Here is a 14946-nt window from a genome sequence, read left to right as displayed (position 1 = left end):
ATATTCACATGTAGTGAAGGTCGCTTATAAACGACCGCGTTAAGTTCAATTCCTAGCATGAGTGACATGATGTCATAGTTGCAAATGCTTTGTCAATGCTTATGATTTTCATTAAATGTAATGATCTTTGATTGTATCTCTATTATGATGTCATGTAGGGAACTTTAGAAGAATGTTTTGGGTTGTCGAATGATGTCATCCAATCCAATAAAACAAGGAAAATCTGAGAGTTAACTAGTGATGTCACGGTTAATTTGGAGCATTGTCGTTCATAATTCAATGAAGTAGTAAATGGAAATCGAGTTATTTGCATACATGTCATGTGTGGAGAAAAAACCTCTAGCTATCCCATCCATCATCTTATTTCTCACATTCGTTTTACAATCCGTCTAGTTTTTCATACTTGTTTGTTTGTTTCAACTTCATCCAAATCAAAATCCCCCTTTTAGTTTCTTGTTTCAAAGTGTTTCAAATCTGTTTTAATTTGTGTTTGTAAGTGTTTTGATTTAAGTAAAAGTTAATTTTCGTCCAAAGTCATTCCTAGTGTCTAGTTTAAGTTTATTTGGTTGTTTTAAGCTGTTTTGAGTATTTTAAGTTGGCTTTGAGTCTTGTGAGTCTTGTTAAGTGTTTTTAAGTTTAGTTTTATATTTTTGAGTCAGTTTAGAGGTTATTAGCAAGCTCTCCTAATCCCCGTTCCAGAACGATCCCTACTTATACTTGTACTACAATTGTCAAAAGAAGGTTAAATTTGTGTGTTAAGATAATTTTCGCACCATGTGACACTCTCAGGTGTGGGTCGAGGGGTAAGAGATCGGGGAGTGAGGGAGGGACGGGAGTGAGTGCAGAGAGGGAGAGAAGAAAGAATGGGGGTTACGAGGAAGAGACAGAGAGAGAACACGAAGATTGATAGGGTGTTGCCACGTGGCAGCTCAATTGGGTAAAGGAATAAGGACTAAATTGATAATTTCATAAACATTTTGGGGAACAACGAAATTATACATATAATTGGGGGTTGGGGTGTTACAGTTAACCTAGGCCAAAGCCTGGTTGGTTTTTAACACGGCAACAAGCCCAAAGGGCTGTGCGCATGGTCTAGGTGTTTGTATGACACTGTTTCCTCCACATGGCTGGGCTTCATGCCGTCGTGGTGATGCCATGGTGGTGCCGCAAAAATCCTAATTTTTTTTTTCGAATCTTTAGGCTTAAAAACCCTTAATTGCTTCTAAATTAATTTCGATACTTTGACCCACAAATTCCACATAGCATAATTGCATGCTGCATGAACAAGTATATATATTGACAAAGTATATGAACATTTATACAATATATATAATTGGAAAGAAAATATAAATATAGGGGGTTCATGCATCATGGGGAATGTTTTTATGCTTTAAGGTCGTTTCAAATATCTTTCTTTATTTTAAGTGTACCTGATTGGCAGAAAACAACAAAAGCCTTTGATTTTGTAGAAGATCCATCTCGGAAAGTTGGAATTGCATCTCCAATGCATTGTATCACGTTCAACAAAGAAAAATTAAATTGAATCAATAACATGTAGATCAATTTAATAAAATAATAAATTAATCATAAAAATAATGATTAAAATGTAATACTCCCCTGATTGAAGATCAAACTCTCTTTAGTGCAGCGTCAAGAGCGTACTGATAATATGTTGTAGACATAATTTACTAAACAATTATGGAGACCATAGAGAGAGGGGTGCGGCAGTAATAGAGAGAAAGAGAGATGTGTAATTGTGAGGTGTGCTCTATTCCATCCCATTGTGCCTTTATTTATGGTAGTAGGGAAAGTTAATTCCTTACCCTTTTAGGATTACAACTCTAATAGGATATTAACTACTAAAGGGAATATTCAAAGATATCTCTAGATACACTAGGATTTAAACAATCACATTCCTAATCTAATAGGACTGTAACAAATTTTTTTTAAGAGATGTTTTTAGGAAATGTTTTGAGAAATGATGACATTTTTAATTGGATACCAAACAAGCCCTAATTTTTTTTTTTTTCATTTTTCACTTTTAAGTTTATAAAATTAATAAATATATCTAAAAATTCAAAATTAGCCCTAATCACCTCTAAAAATAGTTCTGTATATGCACCTTTCTTTTTTCCTTTTATCTCTCTTTTTTCTCTCAAGAAGGTTAGGTGCGTGTTCCCCTATTTTGATTTTCTGATTTTCTCCAAGGGGAAGGTGACCCCTTAACTATTGAGAAGTATTTATAGTGTGTGGGTTATAACTTATACTTCATCATGAGAGATTGCTTTAAGGTGCGTATAAATATGCTATTTTTCAGACTCTATTCTCCCCGTATCTAGTGTGCAAAGAGTAATATGTGAAAAAGCCTTGTGAATATAATAGAACCTAGCAACTTGCTATTGTTGGTCTGCGTCTTGCACTTACGAAGATCTACCCAACATCGAAAGAAGATTTACAAGAAACTCAAGGATTCTAGAAACTAATTAACACTACAGTTTATTAGTTTCCAGATCTGGTATTATAAAATTACAAGATATTAATGCAGATTTTGCTTGAATAATATACGAAAATGAGAGTGATCTTCATTAATCAACCTCTATTTATACAAGTTGACATCCCTCTTCAATTTTTCAATGAAGAGTTGTTAGTCTACACAATGGAAGAGTTGTTAGTCTACACAATGATAAGACCCAGGTCTCAACATGCAATGACAACTATGGCAATGGAACGTGAGGGAAAAAGGTAGAGAGAGAGAAGGAAGAATATTCTATTGATTAATTCCGCAATGCCCATACAATTTTCCTTGGCCACCATTTAACCACGAGCCGATATATTTTTCCCCACTACATGTGCGTCAATTGGAAACAACTAACTAATCAAATGGACTCTCCTAAAGACTTAGGTTATTACAATTGAACCCCAATACAAAAGACCCTTACAATTAACCCAACATCCCTTACAAATCAGTCCCATATCACTACTACTTGTTTATTTCTTCTAATGAGCGATCCCTCCTTACAATTCACAATAATGCTCTCCCTTTCGAACAACCTTATCCTCAAGGTTCTAGAGTGAAAAATCTAGGTACTTCCAAGTTGCGCTTGCTTCTTCTTGGCCATTCCATTGCACCAACACCTGCACCCCTGCAACATTACCCTTCATGTACATCCTTTTAGCAAGTATGGCCTGTGGAATATTGTGAACCAAACCATCATCTGTGACTTGGGGTAGCTCAGACTGTGGAATGATAGCCGGTCTAAGTGGCTTCTTGAGACAGCTCACATGGAAAACATGATGGATCTTTGTCTCCGGGGGTAACTTTAATTTGTAAGCAACCAATCCAACTTTCTCCACAATTTCTTAGGGTCCATAATACCTTGGTTGTAACTTGTGATAGCTATGTGGGGTTAAAGCCTGTAACTGATTGGGTACCAGCTTCAAGTAAACCAAGTCACCCACTTCGAAGTGCCTTTTAGTCCTTTTCTTATCACTATATTGCTTCATCTGATTCTGTGCCACCACCAAATTGTTCTTCAACATTGACAACATTTTATCTCTGTTCATTAGCTTCTATTCCACAGTTCCTACCTTTGCAGTGCCTATCTCATAAGGAATTACTTGCGGTGGAGGGTAGCCATATACGATCTCAAAGGGAGTATGTTTCGATGAAGTGTGAAAAGAGGTGTTGAAGCACCACTCAGCCCATGGTAGCCATTGAACCCATTTCCTAGGTTGCCCTCCTACGAAACACCTTAAATAAGTCTCCAAGCACCTGTTCATTACCTCTGATTGCCCATCACTTTGAGGGTGATACCTCGAACTCATGCATAACGTAGAGTCTTGCAACTTAAAAAATTCCTTCCAGAAAGCACTTATAAAAACTGGATCTCTATCGCTTACAATAGAGTTTAGCATCCCGTGACGCTGGAAAATATGTTCCACAAAGAGTTATGCTACAGAAGAGGCAATATAGGGGTGTGACATAGCAACGACATGGGCATACTTGGAGAGTCTATCCATCACCACCCATATCACAGATTTGCCCTTGCAACTAGGTAAACCAACAATAAAGTCCATACTAATATCACTCCAGACTCTCTCTAGTATTGGAAGGGGTTGTAGTAATCTAGGGGTAAGATATTTTCAATTTTGTTTTGCTGGTAGGTAGGACACTCAGCTATGAATTGCCGAATGTCATGTTTCATCCCTTTCCAGTAGAACCCTCTTTTGATTCGCTGATAAGTTTTATGCACTCCTTGATGCCCTGAGGATGAGGTTGAATGATGTTCTGCAATAATTTTGACATTCCAATCAAAAGATGGGCCTAACATAATTCTTTTCTTATAACAAAGAAACTCGTTGTCAATAGAGTATTAACTCAACTTTGAACTATCAGTGCCATCATGTCTAGCTTGCAACAACATCTTCTTTTTCTCCTAAATCCATGCATTGTTCTCACTACCCCTTCTCAACTCATCCAACCAACCTGCATAGAGGTAAGAAATGGCAACACACTCACTGATCTCACCATTGTTAGTGAAAGGTTCTTGCATTTGAGGTGTATCATGCAGCCTTGACAATGCATCAACTACCATATTTTGAGACCCTTGTTTATATTGAACTTCGTAGTCATGCCCCATGAGCTTTGAAACCCACTTTTGTTGAAAATGAGTACTTGCCCTTTGACCTAAGAAGTACTTAAGGCTATTGTGGTCAGTTTTGATAACAAAATGCCTTCCTTGCAAGTAATTCTGCCATTTTTTCACTGCATGCATTATAGCAATCAACTCCTTCTCATAAGTGGAGAGAGCTTGGTTTCGAGGACCAAGAGCTTGACTAGTGAATGCCATAGGTCTTCCCCTTGTTGAAGAACAGCCCCAATGCCATATCTAGATGCATCACACTCTAATTCAAAGGGTTGAGAGAAATTAGGATGAGCCAAAACCTAGGGTGAAATCATGATGGATTTAAGATGTTCAAAAGCTTGTGTCGCTTCATTACTCCAATGAAAACCATTTTTTCGAGTCAACTGATAGAGAGGGTGACATATCTTGCCATATCTTGGAACAAATTTTCTATAATATCCAGTTAGTCCGAGGAACCCCCTTAACTCTTTGATATATTTTAGAGCTGGCCACTCTTGTATAGCAGACAACTTAGAAGGATCAGCTGCTACCCCTCTATGAGAAATGATGTGCCCAGATATTCAACACTCGACTGTCCAAAAGAGCATTTGGATTTCTTAAGATATAATTGATTTCCCTTTATGGCTTCAAACACAGTTTGCAAGCATTGTAAATGTTCTTCCCAACTCTTGCTATATATCAAAATGTCATTGAAAAATACTAACACAAACTTCCTAAGATATAGCTTGAATATATCATTCATCAAGCTTTGGAAGGTGGTTGGCATGTTGGTAAGTCCAAAAGGCATCACTAAAAATTTGTAGTGACCCTCGTGAGTTTGAAACACAATCTTTTCAACATCACTAGCTGTACTTAGAATTTGGTGGTAACCATATCTTAAATCAAGCTTAGTAAAATACCATGCACCATATAACTCATCCAATAGATCATCAATAAGGGGTATATGGTATTTGTCCTTGATGGTCAGGGCATTAAGTTCTTTGTAATCTATACATATCCTCCAACTGCCCTCCTTCTTCTTAACCAAAAACACAATGAATGAAAAAGACTATGGCTTGGGCGAATGAACCCTGCAGCCAATAATTCTTGAACTGCCTTCTCAATTTCTATCTTCTGTAATGGACCATAGTAATATGGTCGAATGTTTAGTGGTTTAGCTTCCTGGAATAAAGGAATGTGATAATCATGTTCCCTGGGTGGAGGTAACTTAGTAGAGACTTGGAAGATATCTTCGAATTGCCTCAACACTTCTTGAAGTTCGTGCAATTGATCCCCACTCTAATCACAAGACTCCAGTTTCTTTCCTTCCATAGAATAGAGAAACAGTCCCAAATTAGAGCTTCCAGCACCCTGTCAACGTTTTGTAGAGAAGTATCTGGAATGCACGGTGAGGGGGTCACAGTAGGAGACAATTTATAGTGGTGGTAATCCTTGGTCAATTCCATTGTAAGCAACTGGAAATCCCATAGGACCGGACTCACAGTTGACAACCATTGTACTCCTAAAACAACATCACAACCACCCAAGGGTAAAGAGAAGAGATCAACCTTATAGGTATACCCCCCAATGAGAGTATAGTATTCGTGCAACAACCCGAACTACGAACCTTGCCTCCATCAACTATCATGACTTCAAAGTTTCTAGTAGGAGAGATAGGTTGCCCCCATTGTTTCAACAACATAGAGTTGACAAAGTTGTAAGTGCTACCAGAATCTAACAAAATTCGAACATTGTGCCCATTAATTTGTCTTTCAACCTTCATAGTACAAGTTGTTTGGTCCTCCCCAGTACCATAAAATGCATAGGAACTGAGTTCCATGGGTGGATCAGGGCTAAGAACCTTTAAAGGTAATTCAACCCCCTCAAGATCAATGACATACAGCAATAACAGTTGCTTTAACCGACACTTATGCCCCGTAAACCACTTATCAGTGCAAAACCAACATTCTCTTCACTCTATTTTTCTTTGAATCTCCTTAGGTGACAATTTCTTAATAGGGTACTGGAAAATGATGAGTAGTGGTGGTGGTGATTGGCTTGGATTGAGCAGTGGATTTCATAATGAGAGTTCTGAGCTTAGCAAATTTGTCATCTAACTGCAGAGCAATGGAAATGGCCTCATGAACACTCACAGGTTTTAATATCTTCACATCAAATTTCAATTCCTTCTTCAACCTCCCTATGAAGCAACTCTTAAGTAAGAGCGGACCAATTTCAGGCGAACGAGTGGCTAAACGCCTAAATTTCGATATATAGTCACGGAGACTACCAGTTTGGAGATGTTTGAAGAGTGCTTCAGAACTATCTTCAAATGCAGGTGGTCCAAACTCTATACACAAGGCCTTAGTGAACTCCCACCAAGTAGGGGTGGTATTTAAGCAATCCAACCAACGAAACCAGTGGAGAACCTCACCGTCAAAATGGAAAGATGCAGTGAGGATACGTTGAGCATCTAGAATGTTGTAGAAAGAGAAATACTGCTTCGCCTTATAGATCCAGGCTAGGGGATCGTCACCTTCGACAAATCTTGAGAAATCAAGGCGGTGAGGCCATGGTAATCATGGTGTAGCTCCCCCTACTCACAGAAGGACTTTACGGAGGCGGCATGTGATCCATGTTCGGTGGTGGGAGGAAGCAGAGGCACCAGCGCCAAGGTGTTGACAACCGAGCTCACGACGAAATTGCTCAAAATAGAGAGGCAAACGAGCATCAAGGTGATAATTGATTTTGGAATCAAACGCTGTGTTAACCGCAGAGGTGATGAGGGGGGGAAGATCGGCAAGGGTAGTTTCGATGGAAGAGACACAGGCATCCATGACGGTGAAGCGAGTAGTATTTGTATAATGGGGCATGCACAGCAAGGAAAATCAGCGATTGAATGGGTGATATCAATGATAAGACCCAGACCTGCAATGGTCTCAACTTGCAATGACAACAATGGCAATGGAATGTAAGGGAAAATGGTAGAGAGAGAGAATGAAGAATAATCTATTGATTAATTCCGCAATGCCCATACAATTTTCCTTGGCCACCATTTAACCACGAGCCAATGTATTTTTCCCCACTACATGTGTGTCAGCTGGAAATAACTAACTAATCAAATGGACTCTCCTAAAGACTTCAAACCATGGCTGCCATTCAATTTTATAAAAATTGTTTCAGTTTTTTTATTCAAATTGTATGGCAACCGTATTGGAGACATAAATGGTCCCACCCATTCACTTTTACTTTTCAATCACCATTTACTTCTCTATTTTCTTCCCCACCACCAATTCAAGCATATTAATGAAATATCTTGTGTTGAACAAAAAATAATAATAATAAAAAAATTAAAGAGAAGTTTGCAAACAAACAAACTTCTCAAAAGACAAAGGAAAGGTAGCCCGTTTCAGACTTGGAAAACCCAAGTCGACAAAGACGGGAGCAAAAATAATAATAAATATATATAAAGAAAAACACATATATCTCCCTACAGAAGAGGAAGAAACGTGGAGCAAAAACTCCTCATTTTCTGCAAAACGTGGGAAGATTACAGTCGTGGAAGATTGCTGCACAGATAGTGGGAGAAGTTAAGGGAAAGTGGAGGCCTCTACTCCCCCACGTAAAAACTCCAGAGCCTTCCAACCATGCCTATAAATAAGTACTAGTTGCAGTACAAAAAAAAAAAAAAGGGAAACAAGAGGAAAGACTCTGCAGAAATTGAGAGACGACGTTGAAGAACGGAAGAACAAAGCAAGAAAGCAAGGGGAAAACCAACAAAGCATTCAAAAGGTAAAAATCCAGTTTTCTTAAAAAAAATTCTTCGTTTGGTATCTCTCGGTCTCGCAGGGAATAAAGAAGCAATTTGCTTCTCCAACCTATCCCATTCCCCAACGTCTTCCCAAATTGTAGCCCAACAAACCATAACGAAACCACCACATCTCTCTTTTGCTGCAGCGATATACAATGGAGATTTCAGCAAAATGCACCGATTGGATTCAACCCAATTTCAAAAAGAAAGAAACCAGTTGCATGGATGCCCAAAAAAGTTTTTTACATGGAAGGATGTCACTTACCCATCATCCCCAGTGATGGTTCGAGGTTCGTCGATAACGCGAGGATGATTACAAATAAAGCAACAACATGGGTGCCTAAAGAAGTTTTTGCATGGAAGGACATCACCTACCCATCGTGCCCAGGGATGGTTCGAGGTTCGTCGATAACGCGAGGATGGTTACAAATAAGGCAACAGTGACAAATGCACACCAGCAACCACCGAGGACCTTTGTCCAAGTTGTTGCCGACTTCCTCAAGGTCCAGACAACCGCAACCCTCCCTCTCTGCCCAACTTGCCGTTACGACGCCGTCGAGCACCACCACTTCACACAAACACCAACGGCCATAATGATCTCGCCGTCCTCAAACCCAGCGTTGATGTTGCCCCGTTTTAGGAGCGCAGTCTAAAGTTGAAATCGTTGCCGCTGTTCCGTTTTAGGAGCGCAGTCCGAAGTTAAAATGATTGCTGCTGCTCTGTTTTAAGAGCTCAGTTCGAAGAAACCGGCATGCTGCTGTTGCTCTGTTTTAAGAGCTCAGTTCGAAAAAGAAACCTACGTGTTGCTGCTGTTCCGTTTTAGGGGCGCAGTTTGAAGACATTGACGGTTGCTGCTGTTCCGTTTTAGGGGTGCAGTGCAAAGACATTAGTATTTTTGTTTCAGCTCCGTTTTAGGAGCACTCAAGGGATTTGGCAGAAAGTCGGGGAAGGAAGTTGTATAAAAAGAATGATACTTCCAGCAAAGAAAAAGAAACAACAACAAACCTCCGTCGTCGTCTTAGAGTTAAGAAGAAGAAGGATTGCTAACCAAGTTTAATCTGTTTAAATTAGGAAGTGAAGGAAATGGTCTCCAGCAAGCAAATAAAAGGTGAAGAGGTGAAGTTTGTCGTAACACATCCCTCCAAGTTTGTCGTGAAGTTTGTCAAAACAATATGAAAGCGATGATATGGAGACCACTAAGTTTTAAAGTTAAGAGGGGATCACGTGAAGAACAAAAGAAAGCCACCACTTCCCATTTAATTATGGTCTTTGTAAATTTTGCATTCAATCAAAAGCATGGAGACAAAATGACAAGAGTACAAAACAAAGTTTTGCCTCTTGTGGAAAACCAATCACGGGAACAAAAGAGGTCCCATTAATTGAATAGGGTGCATGAAACAATTAATATGGAGACAAAGTGATAGGTGCTACAAGACAAAAGGAAAGAGAGGATTTTTCAAGTTCTATTTGAACTTGGAAGCCTTAAAATCACATGAAAAGAAAAAAAGTAAAAGTAAATCTTGCTGTCAAGACGCTTGGAAGTCCCACTTTATGACAAAGTACTATTTCACTTTGAATTGTGCATCTCACATGGAATTTTGCTTAAGGAAAAGACATTATCCTATTTCACAAACGACTTCTCATTTTGCCAAGTCTAAACACAAGAATGCAAATCCAAATCAAGCATTTACGAACTACGCCGGTTTGATTCCGTTAAGGATACATAGGCAGTCTGATATCAAATTTTAGACGCAACCATGAAATCAAGATGAATCCCTGGTTTATATAGACTAAATTCACTTCTGACCAAGTAATTACAAACTCTACGAAGAGTAAAGGAAAAGTCTAAAAGCACAGTTCCTAGATTTCCAATTAAAGTATGCTGCTCAAGCAATAAAGTTGAAGAAAAAGTCAAATATCAAATGGCACGAGGCCGCGACAAAATCTCAAGTGCCACGAAGTCACGTCAAGTTTCAGAGGGCACAAGGCCGTATCAAATCCCAAATGGCACGAAGCCGAAGAAAAATCTTAAATGGCATGAAGCCACATCAAGCTCCAATGGTTTAAAGTCCTCGCTTGCATGAGCTAAAACTTCATAAGGCATTAAACGCTCCAATGGCTTAAAGTCCTCGCCCGCACGAGTTAGAACTGCACAAGGCATCAAATGCTCCTCACCCGCATGAGCTAAAACTGCACAAGGCATCAGTTGCTCCAATGGTTTAAAGTCCTCGCCCACACGAGCTAAAACTGCACAAGGCATCAAAAGTTCCAAGTAACTCAAATGCTCCTCGCCCGCATGAGCTAAAACTGCACAAAGCATCAAATCCAAACAAGTACCAAATACATGAACTACGAGTGACTTAATCCCTCAAGAGGGTACATAGGCAATCTAGGGTTCGACCTAGGTGCAATCACAAAATCAAATGAACACCAAAATCCTCAAGTTACATTTTATTCGAATTGGAATCAAAGGGTATTCCTTTCCCAAAAGAAGGGTTGTAATTAATTGGCGCGTAGCCTAGAATGGGTCGAACTCGAATTAATAAAACCCTCTTCGGAAAAATGAACGAGGGTGAAATTGTGTCGAGTGAATTATTTGTTTACATATTATGTACAATTTTTGCTCAACATCTTGCCACTTAGTACTACAGTCTATGATATTTTTCTTATTTGTAAGCGATAGGTTTTAGGTAATTCTCGTCTAAAACGAATTTGAACTACATTATTGCTAGCCCATTGTGAGGCTAAGTCCACCCATCTCTTTTTGTGTGGATAACATTGTTTGTAAAAAAAAAATATAATGAAATATTCTAACACTAACTAGGTGCATCTTGGCCACTACAGTCTGGTAGTATTCCTTTTCACTTGAAAATGAGAGATCTTAGGTTCGAATCTCGTGGATGACAAATTTGATACCAAATTAAGCTGTCGAATATGTGATGACCCATCATAAGCGTTACAACTTACTAACCTTCCTGCACGCTGCCCGCATGTGAAAGGCTTTTATTTTTATTTTTATTTTTTTTATTTTATAATTTTTTTATTATGGACACTACGCACCCCTTAAGTTATTTTCATGTGTTTAAAAATAGAGAACATAATCTTTACTAAACAACTTATTGTATGATGATTGGACACAGTAATGGCAACGTTACATAATAAGTCATATAGGGAGGAGTTTTAAGCTGGCTAGAGGTTAAAACAGAAGAGTGGAGTTTGTTTCAAACCGCAACGTGTAATTGTAGACTTGTAGTGGTGTTTGCATGGTGAGTTGCTATATTTCTGAGTCCTTTACTCCCTGCAAGCCTAGACGAAAGTGGGAAAAAAAAAATATTAAATTCTAATAAGATATTAGAATTTACCGAATAATGTTATGTTGAGGGAAGCTCTTAAATTAAATGCCAAATGCCCTCTTCATCGAAATGGTTTCATCCTCATTCCTCACAGTATATGAAGTCAGAATTGCAAGAAAACGACCTATCCATATATTAACCACCAATTTGGAGATGCTAAAAGAACGAAAATTTGATGTTAAAAACATGAATTAGAAGAAAAATGGGAATAAAAACATAAATTGGCACTAATATCTATCCTCCAAACCTTTATCTGTACAAATCAGACACTCCCGATTTCACCAGAAACCGCCAAGTCTTGGGTTCCGCAGTTGGTAGTCAGGACCTTATTGGAGACATTTTGTGATTATCACTTGCTCCAATGGATAATGGAATTACAGACACCAGGTTATAGTTCCCCTCGATGTCATCATAGTTCTTTAACCTTAATTTAGTTTTGAGTGAAAATATTACCAGAATTTAAAAAAAAAAACATAAAAACAGTTAAATTAATAGTGCCCTATAAGTCAGAGTGCTTACGCCATGAATCGTGCAATGGCATAGCATCAAATTAACCATTTCATCTGGTAAAGTCTCCGGCTTCGCAACAAAACCCTACAAACACAAAAATTAACCCACAAAAATAATAACCGTGATTCACAGAGAGAGAGAGAGAGAGAGAGAGAGAGAGAGAGAGAGAGAGAGAGAGAGAGAGAGAGAGAGAGAGAGATGGGTGTATGGACGTGAGGGTGGTTCTTATAAATGGCCATTGATTCAGCAAACCACTTTTGCTGTTGACGTTGATCAATTTTGTAAATTCTACGTGGGCAGAACATGGGATGAGAATGTGCACGTCTCTATTATTTATTTTCTTTATTTGTTTTGAAATTACTCGATCTCTTTTCCAATAATTTTTTTTTGTATGTATTTTTTTATGACAAAATTATCCCTGTGAATTTTGTTCTATTATTTTCAGTAAGGTTTGAATTTTTTTGTTTTAGGGACTTTTATGTCCAATTTTTGTTAGTGAAACTTTGAGACATTAAAACTCACTTCTGGCTTTTTAATATTAGAGATATGTTTAGTTCATAAATCAAGTTACCTCCGGCTGGGTTCGGGTTAAAATTTTAACAGTCATTGCCGTCGTCCGGTATGACTCCGTCTCTTGATTCCTTCATACAATTAAACCAACAACAAAAACAACATTCAAACTTCCAAAGGGAAGACAGTTTCCTTTTTCCCTTTTGTATTGATGTAAAAACTAAATTGTATACAAGAAAATTATCATCACGCGAGACCACAGATGAAGTTTTATGACTACGTCACAGAGAAGAAAAAACTCCGTAGCAATTTAAGTAGTTTCCAAGAAATACAAAGTTGAAGGCTGAGTGTATCTCCAATAAAGATGTCAAAAGTTAATTTGATGATTGACGTGATAATGTAAGAATTATTATATTTGTAGGATCCATTTAAAAAAGAAATCAATTAAAATAAAATTTTAAAATCTATAATTGATGCATTAATTGGATCAACGCAATAAAATAATTAAAAATTATTTGACATTACCTTTTCTCATATGTCAATCTACATAGTATTGACATATCGGTTGAAACTTGCTTATACCTTCAAATTTGATTATATGTCATTCCACTTAAGATATAGCGTCTTCTTTACAGATGGTTCGAAAGTTCTGGTCTCCTCCGTTTCGGAATACTTTCGTCCATCATCGCACTCGACTCGATGAATCTTGTCCATCACTTCCTTGTTATTGTCTTGCTTCTGATAATCCCTTGGGCAGCTCCTTTATCTTTCAATTTCCCCACTTTCCAACAAAGTGATCTTACCAACGGTACTGGATTATTAATTACCGAGGGAGATGCTGTTATCGCCAACCAATCCATTCACCTCACCAAAGACAACGTGGGTGGGGAAACAACTCAAGGAAGTGTTGGCCGAGCTACTTACAGCGAACCATTCCTCCTCCGGGACAATGCTACCAGAAAACTTCAACACAAGTTTCACAATTAGATTTGAATGGCACCCCACCACCCCACCACCAACCCCCCCCCCCCCCCCCCCCCCGGGAGCACTTGGAGTAGGTAGCAGTATGGGCCTCTCTGTCAACAGCTCAGTGGAAAATGTTACAGAGCCAAGCAATAAGTACCCTTTTCTGGCGGTGGAGTTTGATACCTCTTGGAGTTCAAGGCCAACGGTGGAGGATCCAGACTTCGGACACGTGGGGATTGACATCAACTCTGTCTAGTATTACCAAGCCTTGGAATAGTGGTGGTGTGGAAGGAAAACTTAATCGTGTTTGGATTAGTTATAATTCGAACTCGAAAAATCTTAGTGTTTCCCTCACCACTTATGCCAATGATAACCGAAAACAAGTGATTACTCTCAGTTTTTTGGTTGATCTTGTTTGGATCAAAACTTGAATTTTGGGCTCAGAAAAGGGGCTGGCCCAAAAGGATGCCCAAGGGAGAGTCGGCCTAAGCCCAGCCAAAGCCCAGAAAGCAGAAAAGGGGCTTTCCTGACTTGGTGCAGCTCATGAAGACCACTTGCTCACCTACCCAAAAGCCAAGTGGTATAGACTGACCAGCTATATAGCCCATAAAGTACTTTATAATGGCAGAACAAGTAATATAGCCGATGAGTCACTGCTTCTCAAGTTGCATTCGGGCAAGGCTGCTGCTACAAGAGGCCAAGCTGAGTTGTCTATAAAAGAAGAAAGAGAAATCAGGATTAAGGACACTCAAACAAACAAACAAATGCAAACACAAACTCTGCTCAAAGCTAGATTTGCCTTTAGAACGAAGCTGTAGTCAGCCCAAGCCTTCATCCCTCTCGGGACAAGCCTTCACTCAACCCTTGTAATAGCTCTGCTACCCTATTCAACCTTGCTGTAGTATCGATTTCTCTTTGTAAAACTCCTTTCCTTACCTCTCCCTAAAAGCTCTCAGACCCTTGATAAGCCACAAAGATAGGAACCTGCAAGACGACCAGGCTTGCCCGACAAGGTTAAACCTTGCCCGACCTTCTTGTGTTTTTGTCTTTTCATTCATTAGCCTAGCAATATGTTGTATACTTCCAGTTGTATTCAAGTTATTTCGATTAAGGTGACGATTGAAAAAATCTCTGAGTGCTTGGATCCGATTTGAATATATCTTCATTGTTC

General features: G+C 38.8%; 1 protein-coding gene and 1 long non-coding RNA gene across 2 annotated transcripts; one reads left to right on the top strand and one right to left on the bottom strand.

The window, feature by feature from the left end:
• Positions 1–3066: 3066 nt before the first annotated feature.
• LOC139189543 (uncharacterized) lies at positions 3067–3549 on the bottom strand. Its single transcript, XM_070808514.1, has 2 exons — positions 3433–3549; positions 3067–3318 (listed from the first exon to the last, which is right to left on the bottom strand). The coding sequence occupies exons 1-2, from the start codon at positions 3547–3549 to the stop codon at positions 3067–3069; spliced, it is 369 nt and encodes a 122-aa protein (XP_070664615.1).
• Positions 3550–8130: 4581 nt separating this feature from the next.
• Positions 8131–9649, top strand: LOC114819649 (uncharacterized). Its single transcript, XR_003766966.2, has 2 exons — positions 8131–8417; positions 8583–9649. It is a non-coding gene; the product is annotated as an uncharacterized lncRNA (long non-coding RNA).
• Positions 9650–14946: the final 5297 nt, after the last annotated feature.

This window comes from Malus domestica, chromosome 11 (assembly GCF_042453785.1).
Source record: "Malus domestica chromosome 11, GDT2T_hap1".
In the NCBI taxonomy this organism is placed as follows: Eukaryota; Viridiplantae; Streptophyta; class Magnoliopsida; order Rosales; family Rosaceae; genus Malus; species Malus domestica.
The sequence above is the reverse complement of the archived record's forward strand: the minus strand, read 5'-3'. Positions and strand labels throughout refer to the sequence as shown.